This window comes from Paroedura picta, chromosome 10 (genome assembly GCF_049243985.1).
Source record: "Paroedura picta isolate Pp20150507F chromosome 10, Ppicta_v3.0, whole genome shotgun sequence".
NCBI classification, from domain to species: Eukaryota; Metazoa; Chordata; class Lepidosauria; order Squamata; family Gekkonidae; genus Paroedura; species Paroedura picta.
Window position 1 is genome coordinate 25,610,881 of NC_135378.1, and position 12,847 is coordinate 25,623,727.

At 47.3% G+C, this 12,847-nt stretch overlaps 1 protein-coding gene and 1 long non-coding RNA gene across 9 annotated transcripts in view; one reads left to right on the plus strand and one right to left on the minus strand.

Annotated features, from left to right (window-relative positions):
- LOC143819747 (TBC1 domain family member 1-like) overlaps positions 1-12,847 on the plus strand; it is a 40,905-nt gene that overhangs the window by 13,177 nt on the left and 14,881 nt on the right. For all 7 annotated transcript variants that reach the window (XM_077301674.1, XM_077301675.1, XM_077301678.1 and 4 more), the window contains 2 exons: positions 10,119-10,304; positions 12,618-12,779. In XM_077301674.1, the coding sequence (XP_077157789.1) occupies positions 10,119-10,304; positions 12,618-12,779 (348 nt within the window). The remainder of the gene's footprint in view (positions 1-10,118; positions 10,305-12,617; positions 12,780-12,847) is intronic.
- Positions 8,232-12,847, minus strand: part of LOC143819749 (uncharacterized) — a 36,533-nt gene continuing 31,917 nt past the window's right edge. Inside the window, exon 5 of one of the 2 annotated variants that reach the window (XR_013225078.1) lies at positions 8,232-8,340. This is a non-coding gene — a long non-coding RNA (uncharacterized LOC143819749). Of the gene's footprint in view, positions 8,341-10,316; positions 10,810-12,847 lie in introns of those variants that run through there. The other variant, XR_013225077.1, reaches the window with a different exon arrangement.

Below are 12,847 nucleotides of genomic sequence, written 5' to 3' on the forward strand. Positions count from 1 at the left end.
CAGGGGATACCTTTACCTTTACCTTAGGAAGGGGAGGAAAGAGGGGAGCACCTAGTGCTTCAAACGGGGTGAGCAATGGCTCCTAGGAAACAGCAAGCTCAAAAAGTGGGGCTTGGTGATAGCAGGGGGGACACGATGAGGGTGATTGCAACGGCCCTGGCTGAAGGGGGACTGGGTTCAGATTCTGCCCCCACCAATGCTGCTAGGCCCCAAAGAAAAAACAGGGCATCTGGGGCAGGTCGGGATCCAGCATTAAGCAATGAGGCAGGGGAGTCTGCCAATGTGCCCCTTACCAATCGCCCTCCTCAGAGAGCTGCTGCTGCAAGAGCTCTAGAGAGATCAATGGGAGCGGGCAGGAGCCAACAGGCTGCCCAGCCCAGTGCACAGGTCACGCCTACCACCGTGACTTTAACCCTCCCAGTGGGAAAAGAGGTTCGCAGAACGCCACGCACGGCTACATTAAAGAGACCTGGACGCCGCAGGCCAGCAGCTAGCAGGCAAGATAGGCAGTCCAGTCCTCAACATCGAGGCCGTAGTCAAAATCGACAACCCAGGCCTGGGTCCGGTCGCCGCCGTCCCCTTAATACTGGACCAGTAATTTCAAGGGGTGAGCTTTCAAATGAACAAAACTTAGAAACTCATGGCCAGCAAAGTCAGGTCAGGGAGACGAGGCCACGGGCTAGTCGGGGTGGTATTACCACTAGTCCTAGATTACATTTAGGTAGACAACGGATCCGGATAGGAACAACCGTGAGTAATACAGGGGTCGGTTCTAACCTCAACATGGGACATGTTGATGGGGGGGATTCAGCCTTATTTTGGCAGGGTTATTCCCAAGCTGTCGCCCAGCTGACAGGGGCCGCCTCGGGTCAAGCTACAATACGAGATGTCAGCGAAGGGAGTACTCGCAGTGAATCTGTCTCGGGCGATGACTGCAACAATGAAGGGTCCAGGGCACATGATAGGCCACGGAAGAAACGTCGGTCTTGTCATCACAGGAGGACATGTGTCTCACATTGTGATCACACTTCTGGTGAGTCATCCACAGATGAGGATGAAGGGGACAACTATGGGGATAGGGAGTATTGGCTGGAAGGGGCATTTATCCCTGGTCTACCTCCATGGCTCTATCGCCGCCGGATGGAGGCGAAGCAGAGCTTGGAGGAGGGTGACATCACTGGGGAAGTATTTGACCCACCAGGTCGGTACAAGGATGGCGATGCTCCACCAGGCTTACATATGTCGAGTAAGGTACGTAACAAAATTTTGGATGGCTATTACGTGGATATGTTTGCACTGGTGCCATTAGATGATGAAGGGGGCAATACTGGGGATCGCCCTAAAAAACGCAAGAAGGACAAAATAACATGTGAGCGCACTTTTCAAAACTGGGTAAGAGGCTATGCTGAATTCATGGCTGTAGTACTGGCGGCTTATCCTGAGAGAGGATGGCATCTTAGCCGCCACTTATCTAATGTATTAGAAGCCAGAGAGTGCGCCGGAGATGATGCAGCTCTTTCTTATGATAAAAAATTCAGAGAGCTGGCTTCACATAATTCGTTAACTCGGTGGGATATCATACATCAGGCCACCTGGCTGTTAAAAGTGGGACCCGGTATGAGACATCAACGTGAGTCGGACAAAAAGGGATCATATAGCAGAAGGAGCAGCATCCTATACTGCTGGGACTTTAATAAAAAAGGGTGTAAACGCCGGCAATGCCGCTTTGAACATGCTTGTGAGTCATGTGGCGGCTATCATTCCAAGGCTACATGTAGAAAAGGAGGTAATTCCCAGAATCCCTTTCGGGGCTCCCGATCCTCCTACAAAAAAGAGGGAGGGTCGGGATCCAACAGTTTCAATGCCAACTGAAGTCACAGGCACGAAGACTAGTTTAGACTTAAATAGTTTAGCACCTACACCTGTTAATATACCGGCCCTATTAGAAGTTCTCAAGTTTTATCCTGATTCAGTTTCAGCAGCATATTTGGCTGCTAGTTTTACAGAGGGTTTTCGTATTCCATTCACGGGTTTGCGTACAGCCACGGACTGCCCTAATTTGAAATCGGCCAAAGAAATGCCTGGTATAGTGAGAGAAAAAATAAAGAAAGAATGCGAAGCGGGGCGAGTAGCCGGCCCCTTCGCAGTTCCCCCATTTAATAACTTACGGGTTTCTCCATTAGGTGTGGTGCCAAAAAAGGCAGTGGGTCAATTTCGGCTTATACACCACTTGTCTTACCCAAAAGGCTCTTCTGTCAACGATGCTATTGCACCTGAGCTGTGTTCAGTAAAATATGCTCCTTTTGACCAGGCGGTCAAAATAGTGCGATCATGTGGAAGAGGTGCACTTATGGCAAAATGCGACATTCAGTCTGCATTTCGCTTACTACCTGTCCATCCAAATGATTTTAACCTATTAGGTTTCAAATTTGATGGATATTGGTACGTTGATAAGGCAATGCCAATGGGCTGCTCCGTAGCTTGTGCGGCATTTGAAGCCTTCAGCACATTCTTAGAATGGGCTGTGAAGAGCAAAGGGAATTTTCATCAGACTACTCACTACTTAGACGACTTCTTTTTTGCGGGTCCTGCCGATTCCCCTGCTTGTGCTGAGCGCTTAGCGACTTTTCAAATGCTGGCAGGCGAGTTGGGAGTACCTTTGGCTCAGGAAAAAACAGAGGGTCCTGCATACCAACTGACATATTTGGGTATTCAACTTGATTCAGTACTAGGGACATCACAGTTACCCGAGGATAAGCTGGATGTACTGCGTAGTCTCTTAGCAGCCATGATGGCTAGTAAAAAAGCCACATTAAAACAGATGCAATCTTTGCTGGGGCATTTGAATTTTGCCTGCAAAGTTGTATCGCCAGGGAGGGCCTTTTGCTCACGGTTAGCCAGAGCCATGGCTGGAATTAGGGCTCCACACCATTTCATTAGGATTAACAAGGGGATTAAGGCAGATCTACATGTTTGGCTGCAATTTTTGGAAAAATTTAATGGAGTTTCTATATGGAAATCCATTTTAAATCCGGGTAAGGAACTTCAGGTCCACACTGACGCAGCTGGCAGCCTGGGCTTTGGAATATTTTATAGGAATCGTTGGTGTGCCCGACGATGGCCGGACACTTGGAGCCCCGAACTGCGCAAGGATCTTACTTTCCTTGAATTTTTTCCCATAGTGGTAGCTGTCCAGTTGTGGCGTGATTTATTCACAAATAAGCAGGTCCTGTTTTGGTGTGACAACCAAGCAGTGGTCACTATAGTGAATAAGCAGACATCTCGCTCGGACAGAGTTATGAGACTGGTGCGTCATCTAGTTTTAACTTGTTTAGAAGCTAACATTCAATTTAATGCAAAGCATGTTCCAGGTATGTGTAATGATGTCGCTGACGCCCTCTCTCGGTTCCAGAAAGAAAGATTTTTCGACCTGGTCCCCGAGGCGAACAGGGATCCAGAAGCCTTTCCGGAAGATCTTTGGAACCTTGGCGTCGATTAATCCTGGAAGGGGTGATGGGGTCATTGGCGGCGTCTACACAACAGGCGTATAGGCGGGCCTTTAATTCCTTTTTAAAATTTGCAATTGACATGGGTTATTCCCCTTCGTTTCCATTAAGTGAGCCCAGGGTGTTACACTATTTAGCACACCTTAAGTTAAAAGGTATGTCACCAAAGACCATGAGAGTACATTTAGCCAGTCTCTCATTTTTCAGTAAAGTAACGGGTCAATGGGACCCGAGCTCTTCATTCCTGGCAAAAAGGGCAGTAGAAGGGTGGAAAAAATTAGTTCCCAATGTTCCAGACGCTAGGAGGCCCATAACTCTACAATTGCTCGAGGCGTTACTTATAACGCTTCGTAAGGTATGTTTTTCCAGATATGAAGAGATTTTACTGCAGGCGGCATTCACATTAGCCTTTTATGGAGCCTTTAGAAGCTGCGAGTTTCTTGCAGCTTCTAAGTCACAGAGGGCAGGAACGGCCCTGTCAGTTAGGGACATTCAGCTTCTTGGATCGGAATTACACATTAGACTACGGCGGTCAAAGACCGATCAATTAGGTGTGGGTTCATCAGTTATTTTAGCAGCATCGAATCGTAACTTACCTTGTCCAGTTCGCAGCATGGCTGATTTTTTAATGATACGGCCTAAGGTCCCGGGCCCATTATTCATACATGAAAATGGTTCTTGTTTATCGCGGTATCAGTTTACCGCTATACTTAGATTATGCCTGGAAGGCCTTGGCATTGAGCCAAAATGTTTCAGTGTTCACTCATTCCGCATAGGAGCGGCCACTCAGGCTTTCCATAGTGGAGCATCCCCAGCACAGATCATGGCAGTTGGACGATGGAAGTCTGCTGCATACAGGGCTTACATTCGTCCGGAACTGGTGAATTAATATTTTCTCTTTTTAGTTTCATTTAAGAGGATACCTTCGATCCTAATCATCGGGCATAGCATTGTCTTCTGGGCCGGTCGTTATGCTTCAGAATCCGGTTGGGGAGAAGACCTTGGTCTCGGGCAGCATCTGGAGTTTCGTTGGTCGGGACACCGTGGCATGAAGTGGCCAAGATTGCTGACGATCGTCGCCGAAGAAGTCCACCAAAAAGGCCCCCCTTCGATTCTGCTCATACACTTAGGGGAAAATGACTTGGGGCATGTTAAAGGTCTTGAACTGATACGCATGATCTATGATGACCTTTTGGTTTTACGTTTTAGGTTGCCAGGGGCCCAGATTATATGGTCTGAGTGGTTAGAACGAAGGGTTTGGAGGAATGCAGCTGATCCTTCAAAGATAGATTTATCAAGACGCAGGGTGAACAAAACATTGGCGAAGATCTGTTTGGGTTGGGGGATTCCGTTAATCAGGCATCCTGATATTTCCCATCAGATAGAGGCACTCTATCGATCAGATGGGGTGCATTTATCAGATTGGGGCTGTGATCTATGGCTTCATGATGTGAGGTCTACCCTGGGGGAATGGCTACAGCTTTAGGAGGTTGGCGGGAACAGAAGCTTTGATGGCTTCTGTTCTGTGGCGGGTTGGCATGGGGAGAATCCTTTTTGGGGGAAAAAGCAGGTTTGCGTATCTGCTTCCCTCGGTATTTGGGGGTCTCACTAAGAGATCGGCACGTATGCGAGCCGAATGTCAACCCGGCTGGGGAGGCAGGCTCGCATTGCCAGGCGGTTTTGGGGAGACAGTCAGAGGCTTACGCCCATTGGATCCCTGTTTAAATCGCCTTCCCTGGGAGTGCGGTTTCAGATGGCAAGGAGCTTCCATGCTATAGGCTTACGCCTAGGCTGGTTCTCCAGGGCGCCATCTGATACCTTGATTCATCGGTCTGCTGACCGAGTCTTTAAGGGATTCCTCCTCATGCCAAGCCAACTCTCCTTTGCCTGGAGAATAAAGCTGTGGCCTTATTATTCCAAACACTTGTGTGGTGTCTTTCTTCCTGCGGGCACCAAGCTGCCCTCCTGCCAAGCAATCGGGAGCGGAGACTTACCGGGAGCTCCGTGTTGCTGCCGCGGAGGAGCGGAGCCCGGCAGCGAAGAAAGAGGCGCGTCTCGGCTGACGCGCCTCTCAGGATTGCCTGAGGGGGTGGGGCTGCAGAGGCGTAGTACGCCTCTCGGGCGGGGGGAGGAATAGGCGTCTCCGACGCCTATTTAAGGGGCTGGAGCATGCGTGCTCGGCCTCTTTCCTTCGGCGCGCAGCACGGGGAAGCTTCCCACCCTCCCTCCCTCTTTTTTCGGGTTTGTTGCGAAAACGTGTATTAGTGGTTACTGTTAGGGTTATATATAGTTATTGTCATAGCTGGCGGGTTGGCATGGGGAGAATCCTTTTTGGGGGAAAAAGCAGGTTTGCGTATCTGCTTCCCTCGGTATTTGGGGGTCTCACTAAGAGATCGGCACGTATGCGAGCCGAATGTCAACCCGGCTGGGGAGGCAGGCTCGCATTGCCAGGCGGTTTTGGGGAGACAGTCAGAGGCTTACGCCCATTGGATCCCTGTTTAAATCGCCTTCCCTGGGAGTGCGGTTTCAGATGGCAAGGAGCTTCCATGCTATAGGCTTACGCCTAGGCTGGTTCTCCAGGGCGCCATCTGATACCTTGATTCATCGGTCTGCTGACCGAGTCTTTAAGGGATTCCTCCTCATGCCAAGCCAACTCTCCTTTGCCTGGAGAATAAAGCTGTGGCCTTATTATTCCAAACACTTGTGTGGTGTCTTTCTTCCTGCGGGCACCAAGCTGCCCTCCTGCCAAGCAATCGGGAGCGGAGACTTACCGGGAGCTCCGTGTTGCTGCCGCGGAGGAGCGGAGCCCGGCAGCGAAGAAAGAGGCGCGTCTCGGCTGACGCGCCTCTCAGGATTGCCTGAGGGGGTGGGGCTGCAGAGGCGTAGTACGCCTCTCGGGCGGGGGGAGGAATAGGCGTCTCCGACGCCTATTTAAGGGGCTGGAGCATGCGTGCTCGGCCTCTTTCCTTCGGCGCGCAGCACGGGGAAGCTTCCCACCCTCCCTCCCTCTTTTTTCGGGTTTGTTGCGAAAACGTGTATTAGTGGTTACTGTTAGGGTTATATATAGTTATTGTCATAGCTGGCGGGTTGGCATGGGGAGAATCCTTTTTGGGGGAAAAAGCAGGTTTGCGTATCTGCTTCCCTCGGTATTTGGGGGTCTCACTAAGAGATCGGCACGTATGCGAGCCGAATGTCAACCCGGCTGGGGAGGCAGGCTCGCATTGCCAGGCGGTTTTGGGGAGACAGTCAGAGGCTTACGCCCATTGGATCCCTGTTTAAATCGCCTTCCCTGGGAGTGCGGTTTCAGATGGCAAGGAGCTTCCATGCTATAGGCTTACGCCTAGGCTGGTTCTCCAGGGCGCCATCTGATACCTTGATTCATCGGTCTGCTGACCGAGTCTTTAAGGGATTCCTCCTCATGCCAAGCCAACTCTCCTTTGCCTGGAGAATAAAGCTGTGGCCTTATTATTCCAAACACTTGTGTGGTGTCTTTCTTCCTGCGGGCACCAAGCTGCCCTCCTGCCAAGCAATCAATAATTCCTTGAAAATCTTTGGAATATAGAGGTCTTGTATATGTTCCAAGAGACTTGCCGTTGGGAAATTAAGTGTTTGAAATCTTTGGGAAGTTTTGTGAAATATCTAAAGTCCAAAAAGGAAGGGGTCTTCAGTAGGTTTTATAGTGTATATGGGTAGGGCTTTAATATTCTGTGTTGCTATATTTCCATTTCCTTTACTGTCAGAAGTGGAGTAAATAAGGCACAATAAGGAAGTACCTGCAAATGTTCCTGCTTTACTTGTCTTACACAAATTGCAGAAGAACGGGATTTAGGTAGGGGTGAAAATCACATGTCCCTAGCTAAACTTGAGTAGAAATACTATGACAATAATGCTCTCATTTGGTTTCTGCTCAAAATGAGGTACTAAGTACATAAGCCCTGCTGGATCAGACTAGTTCAGCATCCTGTCCCACACAGTGGCCAACTAGTTACTGTGGAGGACCAACAACAGGGCCTAGAGGCTGAGGTCTTCCCCTTATGTTGCCTTCTAGTGCCAATTCAGAAGTTTCCCTTTAGTTGCCGATGATAGTAGAAATGGATAGATTTCTACTCTTTGCTGGCAGGGGCTCATGGGAATTGTAGTCCATGGACATCTGGAGGGCCGCAGTTTGACTACCCTGTCTATGCCTGTTGCCATCACTATGTCCTCTGGCAGTTAATTCCCCATTTTTAATCACTTGCTGTATAAAGAATTTCCTTTTGTCTGTCCTGAATCTATTGCCCAGCAACTTAATTGGAATCCCTCAAGTTTTAGTGTTTTTTTTTGGGGGGGGTGGGGGGGAGAGAATGCTCTTTGTCAACTCTTCCCTCCCTGTGTGTAACTTTTTAAGTCTCCGTAATGTCCCTCCCCCTTATTTACGTCTTTTCCAAACTTGAGAGTCTCAAACTCTTCAGCATTTTATTCAACCATAACCTCCAAAGCAGAGATACAAGGCGGGGCCAGGGTGCACATGGACATTCCCAATCACAGCATGCCTGGGCACGGACCTGAGTTAACTTATTATATGGCTTTCAAGCAAACAAGACTTTTTATTATGCCTGTATGAGTTTTCGGAATGGAGATTATAACAGAGCAATATGTTTGGGAACAGGTACAGTTTCCAGTTTTATTGCTTTTTGATGCTTGACAAATTTCCTGGCTGGGTACCAAAGTTCTGCATGCTTGATGGTATTGGGGACTTGTGTTTCTTGAATGGCAGCCTATGATCACTCTCCTTTGGGAACAGAAGGGAAGGGACCTTTAAATAAGGTCAGCAACACAGCCCAGGAGTCTTCAGCTGCAGAGAAAAGACAAAAGACTCATTGGGCATGTCCGAGCCCTGTGAGTGTACCTAGAGTTAACCTTTGTATTCTGCCCTTTGTATCCTAAAGCTTTTGCTTTCTTCCCATAATACTGTCCAAGCAGAGTATTGAGAAAAACTGCTCCATAGAAACTGTACTCGGGGCCTTCAATTCAGCTATCCTAGGCATGGTGTGACTGGAATTGTCCATGTGAACCTTGACCCAGCCTTGTAATTATGCTTAGGAGGTTATGTGCGAATGAGCATCTGTCTGTATAACCAGCCCAACAATTGTTGGGTCTTCTTAATGAGATTTCGATACCTCTCAAAACAACATCAGTGGAGAAGCCACTTTACCAGTTCCGCAGGGCCTGTAAAGTGGCACCTATGGCCGGGGCCAGGGCAGCATAACATCATATGGGACTCCCTTCTCTCCTCTCTGTTTCCCTCCGCTCTTTCCTCTGTCGGCGAACACTACCAACTTTGCAGGTCAGAGGGAGGATTTGTTTGTTGCTGGTAACTAACTTAACAACAACAAAGCCTGTAATACCATATTTAAAAATGCAATATAAAGAAGAAAAGTGCAGAAGGAACCACTGCAATACAGAATAAACAAAGGCTTTAGAGTGGGCCAAAATACATTCATGATCTCTCATGGCAAGATATAAAAACTTTGCAACTGGTTCAATTATATCAGGGTTCGGGGATGTCAAAAGAAACTGAATCTTACATTCATCCGAATGCAGTTCCCCTTTACAAAGCATTGAGTTAGGAAACTTAGCTTGGATCCCAAAATAAAATGGACAATGGGGGAAAAAAAACATGTGTGGCTAATTCTATACAGGCTTGCCCACAGGGGCAAAGCCTAGCTGGATATGGTAACGGTTAGTATTTTTATGTTGTTTTAATTGTTTTATTGATTGCTTTATTTTGTTGTTGTGAACAGCCCCAAGCCTGGCCATGGAGAGGGGCAGTATATACAATGAATTATTAATAATAATAATTAATAATAAACATTCAGTAACCTGAAGGGGAAGAGCCTCTTGTGGCGCAGAGTGGTAAGGCAGCCGTCTGAAAGCTTTGCCCATAAGGCTGGGAGTTCAATCCCAGCAGCCGGCTCAAGGTTGACTCAGCCTTCCATCCTTCCGAGGTCGGTAAAATGAGTACCCAGCTTGCTGGGGGGTAAACGGTCATGACTGGGGAAGGCACTGGCAAACCACCCCGTATTGAGTCTGCCATGAAAACGCTAGAGGGCGTCACCCCAAGGGTCAGACATGACTCGGTGCTTGCACAGGGGATACCTTTACCTTTACCTTTAACCTGAAGGCAAAGCTTCAGGACCACCACTTCAACACTGGAAGGCCCCAGCCACCCTGCTGAAAGGCATAGTGGTTGGAGGGCCGGACCAGGATGTGGGAGAGCCGGGTTCAAATTCCCATAGTGCCATGGAGCTTGTTGTGGAGCTTCCTCTCAGCTGCACCTACCTTAGGGGTTGTTTTGAGGCTAAAATGCAGGAGGTTGGAACGTTTGCCCTGAGTTCCTTGATGAAAGGTCAGGATAAAAATTATTAGAGATTGATATGGAGTAGAAAGGCTTCTGGAATCAACAGAATTCCCCCCCCCCCGGAAGCAGGAAGTCGATTTCTGACCTCAGTAAGCCCTTACAAAATGCCAGTCAATTTAGCGGAATTCTCTTCTGGAGCAATTCTTGGCAACCTTGCCAATCTCTGTAAGATGTTTCAAAATGTATCATTCCCATTTTGTTATCTTATCCAGACTACCCTGAGCTGGGAGAGCTTCCCCCAAGGACGCCGCTGCAACCAGTTTGTGAAGACGGCTCCTTTAGGACCATAAAAGAAGAGAGGAGAAGGACCTCCAAGGAGCTGCGAGAGCTGTGGCAGAAAGCCATCCTCCAGCAGATACTGCTGCTGAGGATGGAAAAGGAAAACCAGAAGCTGCAAGGCAAGTACTTTTGTGGATCAGAAACTTCATTGGGTCTGGGGGCTTCCACATTTTGCTTTTTGACAACGAAAACTCAACAATGCAGCAGTTTCATGGAGAATATTTGTCCTTGGGTTTACTCAGAACCCTCTTTTTACCAGTGATTTCATGTTTGCTGTCCTGCTTTCAGTATTCTTCCTGCACAGCTTGTTCACTTTTTCTTAATTAGCCTCTTTGCTTCTGTTATCAGTGCAGCACTTAACCCTGGTTCTTAGATGTGCTGATAAAGTGCTCCAGTCCTGTTTCCCCGTGGACTTTGTATATTCAGCTCCACCTGTTTAGGTCTACTGCGTTAACCATCTTGGTGTCTGTTTGCTTTCTAAGCATAATGTTCCAAAAATAGTCTTTGAGACATTGACCTTTAAACAGTGGACAGTTTCATGTCTTCAGGCAAATTCTTTTAACATGCAATAGGAATTATTTAAAGGTAGTTGTGTACCGCTACAGCGCTGAGATGAAGCATTGCCTGCAGGAAAAATTAAGATGAAATGGGGAGGTTGGACACAAAATGCCTCCCTCCAATACATGTTGCCTCTCCTGCTTCTTCTCTGCCCCGTTTGTCCTTCTCCCACATTCTTTGGTTCTAACCAATCAAGGATCTCATAGTCAAATAGCATCACACTGCTATGGCCAATCAGAATTGGTAATGTTTAAATCTCTTATGCAAATAGTATCCCCGCATTGCCTAGGCAACTGGCAGTGTGACTCCCTAAGTAGGTCTACTCCAGATTTCTATTGATGCCTACTCAGTGGAGTTTACTCCCAGGAAAATGTTCTTAGAATTGCATTGTGGGTGGCTCACATCACAGCGCAGTTAAGGAAGAGAGGGGGCTGTTGCATTGCTTGCCTAGGCTATGCAAGGAGGCAGGGACAGAGAGAAACCCACAAACAGGATCCGCAATAGGATGGGAGGGGAATGGGATACACAAAAGACAGTGGTTTTTTTTCATGTGCCTCTCCAAGCTTAGAACAGAGCTGAAGCACATGATGTTTCAATAACTATTTTGGCTCAATGACTTGTGTTTTTACCCAAACTTATTCTTGGATGATCAAGTTATCGGAAGGGATACTGATTCTTGATTTGCATAGATTTTTCAATATGCTAGTATACTGTGCCATTTTGGAGAAACTGGTAGGAGGTAAATAAGGAAAAACAGGTGTTCTTCAATCTGTAAACTGCAGTTGAAATGCAGAATGAGACTATTAAAAAGCCAAAAATCCTGCAACTCTCCTGCAAATAGTCTCCATGCTGTAATAAATAGGAGTAGTGCTTTGGTGATGCATGGTGCTATTAAATCATCAAAGAGGCCACATTCATGTGATGTATTGGAATAATACGTCCTGAGGATGACAGTGTGCTGCTAATGGATCATCACAGCAAGGGCTTAGAGCTGTTCATACATCAAGCCAATGTCATTAAAGGTACAGCCGCTATATGATACATCGCTTTTTAAACATGAATCTAAAGTTACGCATGGCGATTTGAGTTAGGTTTGAATTCATTAGTACGTTGGCGACCAACAAAAGTTTCAGAGTATAAGCTTTCGAGAACCAAAGCTCCATTCACCAGACACAGTAGAGTAGAAATGGAGATCTAACTAACTATCCTTCTGATGTCCTGGAGATCTCTGCACCCAAAGCTTTACCTGGTCCCTTAGCAACTGTGCAACTAAAAGCCTCAAGAGGAGGCTACCCTACCAGGATCGTCTGTATGGCATGACTGAAGGCCTAGAAGAAAGGGTTGGAACGCCTCGCCTAAGTCAACATAACACTCACATTCGTTTTCCAACCCACATAATGCTTCTGCAGGAAGTCTGACTGTATGGATGAGACCCGAGAGTCTCTTCTGGGTCATCTTCTCATGTGGCTGCCTCACAACTCATCCCCTTTTATGGACTACCCCAATGTTAGGTCTAATAGTAGTGCCTTGTATATAATGCACGCTGATTTCCTTGTGTAAACACTTCAGAAAGTGCAGGTGTAAAGTGCATGATTTCAGCAGGAGGCTTCTAGTGAGGACAAAACTCAGGACGCCATCTTTGTAATTGTCCGCAGACATGCCTGCAGTGAGCATGAATCAACAGTGTTGCAGGGATTTCCTGTACCGTTTGCTTTCCCCTTTCAAAAGTGCGGAGACATGTGTGGCTTTCACGACACCCTGCAGTTCATTAGCTTGAAGTTGTCAGCGAACTTTCTTGGATAACTGTCTCACCCATGTATTATACACTGAATGTCATTAATGGGCGTGTCCCTAATTCCTTTTTTTTGATCCAGCTTCTGAAAATGATCTGCTAAACAAGCGTCTGAAGCTCGACTATGAAGAAATCACCCCATGCCTCAAAGAAGTAACCTCAATTTGGGAAAAAATGTTGAGCATGCCAGGAAGGTCAAAGACAAAGTTTGACATGGAGAAGATACATTCTGCTATTGGGAAAGGTGAGTGTATTGAACTATTTAGGGAGTCCGTAAATAAATAAATACATACTTATTTTTATAACTCATCC